At 36.5% G+C, this 16133-nt stretch overlaps 2 protein-coding genes across 8 annotated transcripts; one reads left to right on the top strand and one right to left on the bottom strand.

The window, feature by feature from the left end:
• Positions 1-80: 80 nt before the first annotated feature.
• On the bottom strand, positions 81-3627 carry LOC110896188 (protoporphyrinogen oxidase, mitochondrial). 7 transcript variants are annotated; one of them, XR_004874042.1, is made up of 8 exons: positions 3270-3622; positions 3026-3174; positions 2732-2854; positions 2598-2630; positions 2300-2490; positions 2144-2218; positions 1859-1992; positions 81-389 (listed from the first exon to the last, which is right to left on the bottom strand). XR_004874042.1 is itself a non-coding variant. In XM_022143649.2 (8 exons), exons 4-8 carry the CDS (start codon positions 2598-2600, stop codon positions 309-311), a joined length of 462 nt encoding a protein of 153 aa, XP_021999341.1. In that variant the 5' UTR covers positions 2601-2630; positions 2732-2854; positions 3026-3174; positions 3270-3624; the 3' UTR covers positions 81-308. The 7 variants fall into 7 exon arrangements, 5 of the variants coding, with proteins under 5 accessions (XP_021999341.1, XP_021999343.1, XP_021999339.1 ...); XR_004874043.1 differs by having other exon boundaries at positions 1864-1992; positions 3270-3621; XM_022143649.2 differs by having other exon boundaries at positions 1859-1987; positions 2317-2490; positions 3270-3624.
• Positions 3628-9911: 6284 nt separating this feature from the next.
• LOC110896187 (histone H1) lies at positions 9912-10710 on the top strand. The gene is made up of 2 exons (XM_022143645.2): positions 9912-10066; positions 10157-10710. Exons 1-2 carry the CDS (start codon positions 9989-9991, stop codon positions 10586-10588), a joined length of 510 nt encoding a protein of 169 aa, XP_021999337.1. The 5' UTR covers positions 9912-9988; the 3' UTR covers positions 10589-10710.
• The last annotated feature ends 5423 nt before the right edge of the window (positions 10711-16133 follow it).

Genomic DNA, 16133 nt, shown 5'->3' with positions numbered 1-16133 from the left:
ATTTTACCACTTCTTAAAAGGGACAATCATACCCTGTTCATTGACTCACTGTAATACATGTATGTATATGCACACACAAATGGCTTAACCAGTTTCTTAATTATAATGATGATAATAAAATAGGTACAACGTGGATTTAATAACTCGAACTGAGTTTTAGTTTTTGGAAAGCTTTTTGGTAATTTCAGAAACATACTTCCCTTGATAAAATACTTGTTGGAGCTCTATTTCAGTCGGCTTTCGAGTTGCATCACCCGCATACGTTCCAGCACCGTAAGATTTATGTCATAAGATTTATGTCATCTATTTCAAACATTCCGCTCCCAAATGTGTACCCAAGAGGTACAAATAGCGTCCCATGATGTGCTAGTTGCGTTATTGCTGTTAATCTGCATGCAAATACACACCCTCAGTCCAAGTCACCAGCCACCACTAACCCATGCTCATAATTTGGTTTATGATTTTATCTCAACGGGTCAATATGATTTGGGTTATATTTCTATCTCAACGGGTCAATATGATCTGGTTATGTTTAATCTCAGCGGGTCAAGATGATCTTGTTTATGTTTAACTTCGACAAGTCAATATGATCTTGGTTATGTTTAGTTTCAACGGGTCAATATGATCCTGGTTATGTGTTATCTTGATGGGTCAATGTGATTTTGGTAACGTTTTATATCATCGGGTCAATACGATTTGGGGTAATGTTTTATATCAAGGGGTCGATATGATTTCGGTAATGTTTTATCTCAACTGGTCATTGTGATTTGGATTATGTTTTATCTCAACGGGTCAAATCAAACACAATCAACTTATCAAAAATCGACATGAATTTACGTTGTCAGTTCCTGGCCTCCACCATGAAAACCTGTGCTCCAGAAGATCCCAGCCGGTTTTCCAGCAAGTGCTTGAGTTTCCCACAAACTGTTAGTTGCATCAAAGAAAGCTTTACATTGGGCTGCCATAACACCAAAACGAGAAGGAAACCCGAACAGGAATCCATCAGCTTCGACAAGTTGTTCTGGACGAATCAGGGGCACATCGTCTGGTTTAGGTGGAGCCTTCATCTTTTGTAGTACGACGCTAGGCAATGTTTCGGCTACCTGCCAAAGTGTTCTCCTTCGACCGAATTGGCTCCCCGTTGTATTTCTCTAGCCATATACTCCACATGTTTATGCAGAGAGTAATAACTGGAACAAGATTAGTCCAATTCTAGTTCAACACATACTGTTAGTGTGAACTTCATATTCAACATGAAAACACGACACAAACTTGATATAAACTTCGTAGGTTTGCGTTTAGTCTAAACAGTTTCGGGTCGAACCTGCGAACATATTTAGCTATAGCGCTGTGTTCGGGTCGACTTAGCGAGTTCATCGGTTGACCGGTTTATTTTTATAATTGTAAAAGAATTATGTTTTATATGAAAACTTAAAACTTGAATTTATGCTAAAATTTAGAAATAAAAAAGAAAATAAGCATGAGGTTCAGTTTTAAAAAATGTTGTTATAAATAAGTTTTATCGTATAAACAAATTTATACCAGCTAAATAAGTAATTGGTTGGGCCACATGTCACAATTCTATGAGTCCAAGATTCTTTTTCCCGCTTAGTTCACCCATTCGTATTTTATTTCTTAATTTAAAAAATCATTAATCATATCTTGTATCAAAATATTGTTTTACACTTCGTAGATCTTCATTACTAACCATGTGGTTTTTTTATTCAACTTGTCTAATAGGCGGTTTCCAACCCAGTTGGTTAATATACATTTGTATTTTTAGTTGTTAATTTAAATTTTAGACTTGTAAATATGCAATTCTATCAATATATATAATATAAAAAAATCATGTTCTAACCTCACCTAGTGTCCTCAAACCATTTTTCTGCTCCTTGTCTGGAACAAGAACTCCAAAACCCTCGAGGAGCTGCTTCACGTTTTCTTTCTTGAAAGTCGAGATTATTACTGATATTGGCATATAACTCACCTACACTACAAAAACCAAAAGCAAAAAATTGACACTAAAAAGTTTTAATTTTTAATTGGATACTGATGTTAAAAGGTTTTTTCTCTTGGTAGAATTTACTGACTATCAAATTTGACGGAACTATAACTTAACTAATGCTTCGGTAAAAAAACATACCTCTGGTATGAAATTAAGCGGAAATGGACTTCCGATCTTTGTAATCTTCATTTCTTTTACATTGCCAAGTGGGGCCTAATTGGGGAACATATCTTCATCAAGATTCAAGAATGCAAGAGATTAACCAAATTTCTGCCATGGATAGTAAAAGATTACCCAATGGATGTACTCACAGTCATGATCACAGCATTGAAAGATTGCTGAAATTGTTTGTTTTGATCTGGAGCACAACATATTGACCAATTACCAACCGCGTTACCATCGCAGTTGTAGGACATTTCAAGAACCTTTGATTGAAGATTAAGTTCATGGGGTCCGATCTCTTTGCATAGTGCATCAGTGAGTGTCTGCATAACGACAAAGCATGAATAACCAAAATAACCTCTATAATAAAGAAGATAATTGTAATTAAATTTAGGGTCTTGTCGAAATCAGTAAATCACCCTCGTCTTACCATCTTCCACTTTGTTGAGAATCTTGGTTTCTCCTACAGAATCCAATGATAAAAAAAACTTCAACAACAGAATTCAATTTAGATGACCGGTTCCTTTCAACTATTATTGTCGAAACTTAAAAAGCAATCATTACCTTCAATCAGGAACCATGAGCCGATTAAGCTACCGCATCCCATCATTGGTCGGAGCTGTAACCATCGGGTAACTGCCATCGCCACTTTGAATCCCAAAATAATCTAACTTTTATATCAAATAACTATCAAAGTAATAAACGAATAATAAGAAAAATTAGTAATTCTTAGATCGTAATGTATACGAAACGAATAATAAGAAAAATTACTAATTCTTCGATCACCATTAGAAGATGAATATATATGAATTACAATCAAATTACAAGATAGTGTCGTAATCGTATCATAAAACTTACCATTTCAGATTCAATTGTAGTGCTAGAGAAACGAAATCGTTGAAAATTGGACACAATTTGGGGATTTGTGCGAACCCTAGGTGAGAAATCTGTGGCTTGGTGAACAAGTTGAAGTGAAAAATGATTTGTGAGATCATGCTACTTGAAGTCTGTTTCAAAATGTCAAAATCATAAATTAGAAGAAAGACTGTTTATGTTAAAAATGAGATACCTAAAGCAAGATTGGATGTAGAGATTGAAAAACCTAGGCTCTCGACCAGAACAACCCCCGCATCCGTGACCGGAATCATCGCCGGTGTCTCCTTTTCTCCTTGTCGGTTTTCACTTCTTCTCTCTCGCAGAGATCGATTGTGAGGATTGTGAAGCAGGAGGTGGAAAGGTTAAGAAGGATTTGTAGGTAACATCGGAGGATGGTGTGGTTGTGTGCTTTAGGGTTGGAGATATTAAGACGCTTGTTGCCTAAAGAAAGGAACACGAAGAATCTCAAGAGAGTTGAATAATGACATTAACCGCTCATAAATTTCCACAACCCCTTCAGTGTCTTTGAACTTGCGTTGTGTAATGGTAGTAACCGAAGAAAATGGTAAAGAAAATTAGGCTTCTGTAAGGGTTACAAGGGTAGAAAAGGAAGAAAAGTGTAAAAATATAGGAATTTGTTCTAGCTTTTGGTATGCCATTTAAAAAAAAAGACGTTTTTTAGACATAGGAGATGCTTTATATAGTTATATATATATATAGATATAGATAATAATTCGAGCCGAACCGAGCCGAGCGAACCTTTGCTCATGCTTGGCTCATTTACAAACCGAACCGAGCAGAGCGGCTCGTTTACAACCGAGCGTCAAATCGAACGAGCATTTTCCGAGTAATTTCCGAACGAGCGTCGAGCGAGCGACGAGCGACGAGCGATTTGAACAGCCCTAATGACAGACTAAAGGACAGACTAAAAGGCTTAAATAAAACCTATATTTTTAGATTTTTCTTCCCATTTTATCCTCCTCTCCATACAATCGACAGCCACCATCATCAGTTTCTTCATTTCTTCACCTGAATCGACAGCCACCATCATACCAGCAATTGAATTCCCTGAATCGTTTCTACCTTTATGATTGAATCTCTACAGCCATAAGGAATTCAATGAATTACGCCAACTGAAATCAATTACCCCATACGTTTCATACATACAATTATTTAACACCGAATCCATCATGGAATTGGGTAGGGTTTTCACCCCATCCCCAACTCACCGGCCTTCTTATCCTCTGCCAGGCGATTTATGGGTATGAACAGGGTTTACACATTGCACAAAATCAAAGAAGATGTAATCGGGAGACCGAATCCACGACTGTAAGTTTGAAATCATTCGATTTGTTGATTCCAAACAAACGATTTCACTTCTAATTTTCAACAGATTTCATGGTATTGTTTGCTAAATGTTGTGTAAAGTTTTCATCTCACTCCACTTTGGATTTCGATTACTCTTCCTATTCAACTGTTTTGGATTAATTGACGATTGTGTGACTTTAGTTTAGGTTTATTGATGGCGATTTTGTAGTTAGGGCTTTTAATTGCTATATATGATGTTGAATTTCGAATCACTTTGATTTAGGCTTGAAGGTCGGTTACCATTGATATTTAATTTGATATCGTTTAGCTTCTGGTTGACTCTGGATTAAAGCACATACAATTTCATAGATCAGTTGTTAGTATCGCTAGGTATAAGCAGTTTCAAAACATACTCAAAGCATTTTCATGCACCTTTGCTTTTTCTTTAGTTAGTGTTTAGGTCTATCTATGTTACATGTTTTAATTTTCCGTGTATCATGTAGGTTTTCTCAATGCTTCCTGGAATTAGTTCAGAGTTGATGACTAAAGCTGGTGAAAAAGAAAGTCAGGCAAAGATAAAAAAGGATACATGAAAATGATGAATTCGATGACTGATAAAGGTTAGTTAAAAGGTGACAAAACGTGTGGGTTAGTCGGGTTTGGTAAGTAGTAAGTAGTAACAGGTTAAACGGGGGCAAACCATGTCATTTATTGTGTACAGATCAATATCAATACTGGTCGCAATGGTCTGAAAATATATTTTTCTTTCCAACTTTTTTAATACCTGATGTATTTATTTTGAATACAAGAACGGATGTTTGACTTCGTATGGATTACTTGATATAAAAAGGCACCCAAATTGTCCCATTCAGTTTCTTGATAGGCTGATAGCTGTTTGGGTAATTGGTCAAAATGGGGTTCAGCTGTAATGGGTCATTTTTAGTGCTGGTTAAAAATGGGCTGGGTGGAGTCGGTCTGTGCTGCAAACACTCTCTCCTATTTCAGAGTTTTTATTAATCTGTATTATTACAATTAAATTGAATCATTGGATCAAAACCCGTTTTGTACCTATCATAATGTATGTTGGGCAACTTTTAACTTGTTTAGGTCGACTTATTCATAAGTAAATGGGTTGAATTTGCCTCCTATAGAACATTCTTAATATATTCTTTTTTCTTTTTTTAAAGTAAACCTGCTTTGTACTCAAAATATTAATAAAAACATAGGTAACAAGTTCAACTCTTTTACTTATTTGAATGATAATGAATACAAATTGTCTCCGGGTCAACCCAACCACGGCTTGTTTCAACCCTAGCCCGTTTTGAACCACTAGCTAACCCACCCACCTTATCACATTAATTATAACTCTATTGATTTTGGCAAATTTAGGTTTGTGCAATTTGGTTCAAGAAAGAAGACACCTAAAATGAGCCTGCTTGACTGGGGTGCCAATGCTAGCTTAAGGATCATCAGAGCATGATACATACTACATGCAACAAAGGTAACCGGTGTTGTTTATTGGGTTTTTACCATTTCGCCCCAACATTAAGATTTTTTTTATCTAAGTGTTAACATGAAGACTAGAACATGGCTAATTCTGGTCATTTTATGGTCTTGGTTCCTCAATAAGATATCAAACAAAAGTAATGAAAATGGACAAGGGTAAATTGGTCATTTGCAAGCTGGTTATTATGGAATTCACAAACTACTTTTGACCCATTACATTTCAATTAGTATAATAGCGCTTTGATGCAAAAAAAAAAAAAATTACTTTTTTGTATTATATGAAAAAGGATTAAAATTGGCAAGCTGGTTAATAAGGAAATCACAAAAAAAAATCGGTTAGTCAACCATGACAGATTATTTCCAAGAATTTATACTTTATACATGGGCAGGTCAAATGGGCAGCACTCAAGCAGGTCAGTTTTTGTGCATGTCAAAACGGGTTGGGTTGGTTGGATAAAAGATTGAAAGGGGTTGGGTCGTCTCTATATTATAACAATAACATATTTGAATAAACTATAAGTAAATTTTATGCGTTAAACGTGGGTGACTTTTAACTTTTTTTTTACCTTATTCCCACTTTTAGTTTGTTTTGACCCATTTGAGATGAAACACAAACTGGTCTAACCCATCTATAAGTAAATGGGTCGAATTCGAATCCTCTAACAAAATAAAGCCTCTTAATAATCTCAAATAATTTGTAGAATATAAATGTGAATAAAGGGAATATCATAACCTTTTTTTATTTATTTAATGGTCAAATTTCGGTGTAAACATATTGGGTTATAGGATACTGCAGGTTGAATTTATGACTGTAATATAAGTTGGAAATCTATTTTTTTCTTATTTATGTTCTGTTTGGTTCTCAAATACTTTGGACACTTTGGGTGAAATAGTTTCTACACAACAGTATAAAGGAGAGAAAGGAGTGCTAAAAATGATTTTTTTTTTAAAAAAAACTGGTTATGTTACAGATTGCGCTTTTATGTAGTCACATGACTTACGATGATTCTGTTGGTGGCCTGTAAGTTCAATGTATCTATTCTCTTAACATACTGATAAAAAGTATGTAAAATCAAGTAGAGTGAATTGGGCATCTCGACCTCTTCGACGGTGTTTTATGAAATATTAAAAAAAAGCATCAACTTCATGTTATGCTCACCACATGAAGCTTCAAGGAGTGTCACGCCGGAGCTTTAAAGCATCGATATTCATCCAAGCAGCCTGTTTGATGAAATGCGTTTGTCAATCGATTTTTTAATTTTTATTTGGATTGGAGTATTTCTGATTTTCTTATTTTATTTCTGATTTTTATTTAACTCCAGCTATAATATAATGTTTCAAACTTTAGGTCACATTCAAATGAGTATCCTCTTTTTTTAAACACATTTATAATCATAAGAGACTTAAACCGGGAGAAAACCCTAGACCTAGACCAAAAGATCGCCAGATGATTCAAGATCGTGTAAAAGAATTAAGAGAAATCGTTCCGAACAGTGCCAAGGTAAAATACGTTTGGATACTTCTTATATTGTTTTATTCAACTCTTGAGGTACCATGTAAAAAGTAAGCTTTTCTTATGTTTTTTTCGATATGAACAGTGTAGCATCGATGCTTTGCTAGAACACACGATGAAGCACATGCTTTTCTTGCAAAGTGTTACAAAGCATGCAGACAAGCTAAAACAAACGGGTGAATCCAAGGTATGTCCTTACGTCTAACTTGGCCCGAACCGTTTTAAGTTGGGCTAAACATGTTTCAAATACGTTATTGATTTTGTAGGTTTAGTTTCCTTTTGGGTTTTTTGTTGGTCTTGCGGAATGTTACAAGAGGGCAACATTGGTGGTTTTTTTTATGTGCAAATTATTAAATTGCCACAACATAACTGTGGCAGAGACAAGTTACGCTTTTTTTAGTTACTTAATTTAAGCTCTGTTTTTATAGTTGTTTGTTTTAGCTGCAGTGTAGGGTCTGGTTTTATCGTTGGGCTGTGCCTTCTTTCTATTGGCGTTACGTTTGCGCTTTATGAGAATCCGCATGTTAGTTTTTTTTGTTCCGGTATGTTTGCATGTGATTTGGTTTCAGACATTTGCTTTTTTTTTTTGTTTGTTTGCTTATTACAGTATTAGTTGTCAGTCGATGAGTTTGATGTTACTACACTGAGGAGTAAAGTGGTTAGGGGTTGTTGCTCCTTTTCTTTGCTTAAAAATTTATCTGAGCTAATGAAGGTTTTGTATTTAAGGATAAGTTAGTCTCATGAGAAGATATATTGTCAGTCGATGAGTTTGACAAACCATATTATTGCTGTAATGATGTAAATCTTTTAATAAAGTCAATATAAGAGGTTCTCCATTCAAATACAACATGCCCCCCTTTTTGCTTATTTTTTTTTATTTGACCCATTTGAGATACAACACAACCCAGCTGACCCATTCAAGTATATGTGTCCAAGTTGCCATCTATTTAAATAAGCCATTGAACTGAATTTCAAAAAATGCAATATGGTTTGGTTTTCATTTGGGAAATTTGGTGATCTGTGTATTTGGGTATGTTTTGCTTCCATACTTGAATCAAATTGCTTATGGTTATATGCATTATAAATACATACTTTGTATAGAAGGGTTAATATAATATTTTAACCTTCTTTATCTCAAAGTAAAAATTACTAATGAGGTCACTCAGAAAATCTCAACCTTACTTCAGAACTTGAGTGATATTCTCTTTTCTTGTGTGGTTGTGTTGAAATCGTGAAACCCCCCCCCCCCACAATTATAGATATAGGTCTGGACATTTATTTATTCTTGGGTAGTTGTGTTAAAATCTTGAAACCTTCACATCGCTGGCCGAATCAGTTATACTTAGTATTGGTTGATTATAAAAGAAAAGCACAAGTTAAATCTTTTCACGTGTCCGATTACATTTATTAATTTTTATATTAATTGGCTTAACATTTGTGGACCTTTTAGTCTACATTTTTTGTTTATTAACCCAAAAACCTTGGTTTTAAAATTTTAAGAACAGAATACTCACTTCATGGTTTCATAACCGATTAACCGAATCGCTGTTAACCGGGTGGTTTTGGTTCTAAAAATAAGGATAACTGATACTTAGGTTATGGTTACCGTTATAGATTTAGACAGACCCTAACCAACACATGCACACCACTATCTCGCTCTTATGTTCGGAAACAAACTTCTACTTGCGTTGGCCTCAACACATAGTGTTGGCTAATCCTAATTATCAGTTAATTCAGTTCGATTGCGTCCGCTTAATAGTTAACGAACAACACCGATGCCAAGTACTTTCTAATAACAGAAGAACTTATACAATATATTACGGGAGGATTTGTAAACTAATAGAAAATGAGTATCGCTTTGAAAATTTTTATGATTGGGTTGATTATGGTTGTCTATTATCTCTTAACCGGTTAAATCTTTTATCTATATATACAACTTATATAAAATTTATGTTCCCACCCCGTCTTGTCGACTCCGCCGCAACGTGCGGGACGGCTTTTGTAATTTACTCTTAAAATAACACAATAAATATAATAAACTTTTGTAAAATATAATACGAATAAGAAAACTAAAGAAGTATATTATACAATATATTACGACATGATTGATAAACTAATAGAAACGAGTACCCCGTTGTAAATTGGCGTCACCGCCTCATCGTGCAGATTTCCCCCTAGTTACTTTGAATTAGGTTTTAAAAAACACAAGTTACAAACATATAGGTGGAAACATGGTGTTGCTGATAAAAACACAAGGCATTTCGAGATTTTCTAAAGAATAAAAAAAAATCCAAATGTAAATTAAAGCAAAGATCAATTTACACTTGTTCAGAATTTTAAACCGAACAATTACGAGTTAATAACCTGATAATTAAGTCATTGAAATCCAACATAAAACACATCTCATCTCCCTTTTGGTTTCCATCATTCACCTCAACTGACGATCCGTGTGCCAACCCCATCTCTCATCACAACCGTTGATTTATTTTAATCCAATGAACAAAAGTGAATCCTTGTGAATACCCGTCCACCAATCACAACCCCCCATCCTCAGGGTATTTATTAATATCCCCATTTCCCATCATTCGAATTATCTCTCACAAAGCAATCAATCATCAATGGCGTCAGCAAAAGCAGCAATTACTAAAAAGGCTCCCACTGCAAAGAAACCAAGATCTCATCCTCCTTATGCTGAGGTAAATAATTTCATGTTTTAACCGTGCGTTTTGGTTTTGGTTTCGGTTATTGTTATTGTTTTTTCATATAATTATAATTTGAAATTCCAGATGGTGAAGGAAGCGATTGTGGCGTTGAAGGAGAAGACCGGTTCTAGCCAGTACGCAATCGCCAAACACATCGAGGATAACCAAAAAGATTTACCCGCGAATTTCAAAAAGCTCTTGCTCCTTCAGTTGAAGAAACTTGTTGCTGCCGGTAAACTTACCAAAGTTAAAAACTCCTTCAAGCTTCAGAAACCGGCCGATCAGAAGAAACCTCTGGCGGTTAAAGCTAAATCTGGTGCTCAAGTGAAGGTGAAGACGCCGGTTAAAGCAAAAAAAGTAGCTGCACCGGCGAAAAAGGTGGTTAAAGCTAAATCCGGTGGTCAAGTGAAGGCAAAGGGGAAGGCGAAGACGCCGGTTAAAGCAAAAAAAGTAGCTGTACCGGCGAAAAAGGTTAAGAGTATTAAGTCGCCGGCGAAGAAGAAGTCTAAGAAGTGAGGGTTGTAGTGATAGGGATAAGTGTGTAAATTTGTACAAGTAAGGCTTGCGTGTGCTTAGGTTTTCATATGCGTATTGTTAAAGTTTTTATGTTTCAACCGCTTTTTTTTGCCGATTTAAAATTCCGCATCTAGACTTTTTAGAGGGAAATGAATTGATTCAAGGCTTCTTCAGGGGTCTGAGATAGTGCAAATATCAAATATCAGAAAGGCACCTTCCACAAACTGGCGTATAGGGATATGTACGTGGGTTGTTTGACCAATTTTAATATTAACAATGAGAATTTATATATTTAGCCCTATAAATACTTCCATGGAGTTCTCCGGCGTATACGTTGCAACAGTTGTTTGCGATTTGGCGTATAGGGATATGTACGTGGGTTGTTTGACCAATTTTAATATTAACAATGAGAATTTATATATTTAGCCCTATAAATTCAATAAAGTAAACCTTTTTGTTTCATTTGAATTTGGGTAAATTATTTTTTGAGTCCTGTTTTTTATAAGTTTTAACTACTTAAGTCCAAAAGCAAAAAGTTTAACGCTCTAAGTCTCTATAACCACTTTTTTTAACCATTTGAGTCCAATTTTCTAACATTGTTAGACTTATTCTGTTAACTTTTGTTAAATGACCAAATTACCCCTACCTAATATCTCTTTCTATTTGAGAATATCTATTTATATATTAGAAAACTATCCCCTTTTCTTCACTTCCAACAAGATGGTTTCGATGAAGCCTTCTTCCACTACTCCGTCATCTCCTACCTCCTAATCGAACCACCCACTTACATCTACCGTCGCTACATCACCACCCCAGACGACAAGCACCACTGCAAGGGCTGGGGTCCCACCGTCGCACTTATCACCTTTGTCTACAACCTCTTCAACTCCTACTTGTAGGCTAGATGGGTGTCCAAATACGCAGATTACGATATGGATAACTGGTTTTGGTGGCGGTTTTGTAGTGGGTTGGTGGTTTTTTTGTGTGGTATGATGGTGAATGTGAGATCGGATATGGAGTTATTAAGGTTGAAGGACGGCGAGGGTGGGTATAAGATTCTGAGAGGTGGATTGTTTGAGTATGTGAGTTGTGCGAATTACAGGTGCAGAAGGAAGAACACACTCTACGTCGGTAAGAAACCCTAACCCCCAAATTTCAATTTCATACAAATTCACTTGCATACACGTAGTATCATACAAATTTCACCACAATTTGTATCAATAACTGCACATTATAATCAAATCTGTTGCCAATTAACCAGGTGGATTGGCAGAAGAAGTAAACAAAATGATACTGCAATCAGCGTTCATCCCGTTCGGAGATATTAAGGACGTGAAAACGCCGTTAGATCAGGCGACACAGAAGCACCGGTCGGTGGTGGTAGTGGTGTGGTGTGGTGTGGCGGTGGTGGTTTGTAGTGGTGTGGTGGTTGGTGATGATGGTGCGGATGGTGGTGGTGGAGGTTTGCCTGTAGGTGTTGTATTAAAGAGGACTCAAATGGTTAAGAAAAGTGGCTATAGGGACTCAGGGCGTTAACTTTTTGCTTTTGGACTCAAGTAGTTAAAACCCATAAAACACAGGGACTAAAAAAGTAATTTACCCTTTGAATTTTAAACAACCCTAAAGTTAAACATATTTTATAGGTTATTAAAAATTCCCCCCTCCTAAGTAGGGGTGGGCAAGTTTAGGTCCGGACCGAAAATAACCGAGAACCGACCTGAAATTATACCCAACCCGACCAGAACCCAAGTATCTAGGTATTTAGATCGGTTCCAATTTTTCATATAAAATAGGGTCGGGTCGGTTCTCGGTTCTTTTCATGGTGAAACCCGACTTGTGTCACACCCCAACCGATGGCGGAAACATCGGGATGAGACGAAGTGTGTATAGATTGCTAGAGGCTTCATAACACTATGTGACAATATTTAATTAAATTCGAATTTCATTTCAAGACTAATTGTCATACAAGATTCAAACAAAAATAACAACATTGTTTCAAATTGTAACATAACAACAAAAGATAGATTAATCTAGGTGTGTATCTAGTCCACCCTAAATCTTGTTTCATCGTGTAACATCACTTCATCAATTAACCTGCAACATGTATTAAAATAGAGTTCAATGCAAAAGCAAAGGCGAGTATACAAGTTTGACTACATAGCATAATAGAATAAACTCATATCCAACATGTTACATAATGTGTACATTACTAGCAATGCAATTTTTGGCGTACCATATGATCAAACCCAAGAATACAACGCATAACAAGCCTAATCCCAAAAGTTTAGCGGGGTGGTAAAGTTTAACTTAACAATACCCACAAGAATAACGGGCGGGGCGTCAATCCTATAGCGCTATAATTGTTAAGGTGGGCTAGCAAAGTTAATGAGCATATAACGTTCCAAATCGTTCATAGAGCATACAAGCATAGCAAATATTCACAATAGTTTCATGTTTCGTTCATAGATAGAGTATGTTTTGTTTAAGCATAAAAGTTGTTTTGAATAGACATACATGTTGCATCCCAAAGTGTAAAGGGGAAAAAGGGATCGAATATACTCACGGTTTACAAGTCTTGACTTGGAAGATCCGAGAGTAAGTTTGGTGGATGATTTAGCTTGGAGCACCTAGTCCTTCTACACGAGGAAACGTAGGTGTGTGAGTTTGACGTTTACGGAGGATTAAGAATATGGAATAACTTAGCATAAAGAATATATATATATATATATATATATATATATATATATATATATATAATCACCTTTTAAACCTTATAACCATCATATGACACTAGGTAACCAATATGGTTATTTAATGTTTTTCATGGGTAGTATACCCATTAGAATCATATTAAGGTTTAGGTCTTGGATGATATTTTACTTCTTTAACATGTAAACATAAGTTTAACATCAAAGGTTTGAATGAGTATGTGCTTATACTTAGGTTAAATATTACATATTATTTAGGTCCGATATTTCAAGTAGGAGGTAGAAGATTAAATCTCCATTTAGGCACCTCTAGTTACAAGGATGTCATGTATGGGGTAGGAAGACTAAGCTTCCATTTAGGCACCCATTTGATGTTCACCACTTCACTTGATGTAAAGACAACCAAGGAGGGTCACAAACTAAGGTCTATACAAGTATGTAAATGAACTGAGCTAAGAGAAATCATCAAATCATGTGAGGATTGTATATTGGACAACCCAAGTTGTTCCATAATCACTCATTCATCAAGGTCTAAGCTTGACATGACTTGTGGGTTTAAAACCCTAAACAAAACAGAAAGTTTATGAGGTTTAATCCTCTGATTTTTAAGTGTCTCAACCTTGTTTTTAAGCCTAACCAACCACTAAAGTGTTGTAAGCATTAGGACATAGGTTTGAGATGAGTTAGACCCAAGTTTGATAAGAAATAACAAGTTTTTGAATAATAATAAACAAAATAGAAAGTTTTAGTCCATTTTAGGGCAAATCCAAGCATGATTCTTCCAAGGAAAAACCAAGGATTCAAACCCAAGGACATAACAAAGCAATAGGAAGAAGAACCAAGTGATTTGGTTGAGAAATGACCAAGTTATACTCACTTTAGTAGAGCTTCACGAATCTGTCCAAAACTCAGATTCTCAGCTGATTAGAGAGTAGTTTAGTGAAGATTTAGGAGTTGTGAAAGTGTCAAAAGGGTTGGAGAAGGTGGGTATTTATAATGGAAGAGTTATAAGGTGATTGGAGGAGATTAGAGGCGGATTAAAGGTGATTGGGGGAGTTTAAATCTTGGGATTTCATGCAAACAGCTAAAGAAAACACAAGGTCTGCCGAAACAGGGGCCTAGCGTGACGCCTAGGGCCTTGGCGTCACGCGGCGCCTCACTTTTGATAAGTTTCATTTTGTTGCACTTTGGTCCCTGTAGTTTCTGTTTGATCCTCTTAGGTGCAAGTTTGAGAGTTTAGGGACTTGTTTGGTCATAAAAGCATAGTATAAGGTGAAATCAAGTACGACGATCATAATCAAAGTATAATTAAGCGTATAGATGTCATAACCAAGTATCGTCCTCATTCAAAACACGTTCAATGCATAAGTTTAGTTTAATTACAAGTTTAGCACATAGTTTCCAAGAATAACGTTCAAGCACAAATTGATTCACCAATCAAAAGGTTTCTCTTTTTTGAGTCAACGAAGTGAGAGGAACGACGATCTTTAAAAAGTTCGAGATGAACCGGCGGTAATAACCCGCCAATCCTAAGAAGAAACGGATTTCAGAAGGAGATTTAGGCGCGGTCCAATTCTTCACGGCTTCGATTTTTGAAGGGTCGACATGGATTCCTTTTTCACTAACAACGTGTCCAAGGAACTGAACTTCTTTGATCCAAAACTCGCATTTAGAGAACTTAGCGTATAAACGTTCAACACGCAAGAGTTCAAGTATAAGGCGAAGATGACGTTCATGATCGGCTCGAGATTTAGAATAAATGAGAATATCATCAATGAAGACGATCACGAAGCGATCCAAGTAAGGCTTACAAACAGGATTCATGAGATCCATGAACACGGCGGGTGCGTTGGTCAAACCAAAAGGCATAACCACGAACTCGTAATGTCCATAGCGAGTACGAAAGGCGGTTTTGGGGACATCCTCTTCGAGAACTCGAAGTTGGTGATAACCAGAAAGAAGATCGATTTTGGAAAAATAGGTGGCACCTTGAAGTTGGTCAAAGAGGTCGTCGATACGCGGAAGAGGGTAACGATTTTTAACGGTGAGTTTGTTGAGCTCACGATAATCTATGCACATGCGGAAGGAACCATCTTTCTTTTTAACGAAAAGCACAGGAGCACCCCAAGGAGAGGTACTTGGACGAATGAAGCCCTTATCGAGGAGTTCTTGAAGTTGCGTAGACAATTCTTGCATCTCAGAAGGTGCAAGACGATAAGGAGCTTTGGCAACAGGAGTCGCACCAGGTACGAGGTCAATATGAAAATCAACAGATCGAGGAGGAGGAGGACCGGGTAGATCTTCAGGAAAGACTTCAGGGAAGTCGCGCACCACTGGAACATCACTTAAACTCTTTCCCTTGCCTTTTTCTTCCACAACGTGGGCTAAAAAGGCAAAGTACTGTTTGCGTAAGTACTTGTTCGCTTGTGTGCAAGACATCAACTTCAGTCCCTTTGAAGGTCATAAACGTGTAAAACGTCACCGGATGGAAGAGGTAAGCGAACGAACTTCTCGTGACAAGCGAGTTCGGCATGGTTCTTTTGGAGCCAATCCATGCCTATGATGATGTCGAAACTACCCAGTTGCATGGGTATAAGATCGATAGAGAAAGCATGCTCGTTAAGAGTAAGACGACAATCGAGTAAAATGGAATCGACTAAGATAGACTTGCCATTGGCGACTTCAACGGAAAACGACTTAGGTAGCTTAGAGCGTGCACAATTTAACAATGATTCGAATTCTAAGGACACAAAGCTTTTGTCCGCACCAGTATCAAATAGTATCGAAGCATAAAGATGGTTAACAAGAAACGTACCATTAACGGCGTCATTGTCGTT

This window comes from Helianthus annuus, chromosome 12, assembly GCF_002127325.2.
Source record: "Helianthus annuus cultivar XRQ/B chromosome 12, HanXRQr2.0-SUNRISE, whole genome shotgun sequence".
In the NCBI taxonomy this organism is placed as follows: Eukaryota; Viridiplantae; Streptophyta; class Magnoliopsida; order Asterales; family Asteraceae; genus Helianthus; species Helianthus annuus.
Note: the sequence above shows the minus strand (reverse complement) of the source record. Positions and strands in the feature narration are given on the sequence as shown.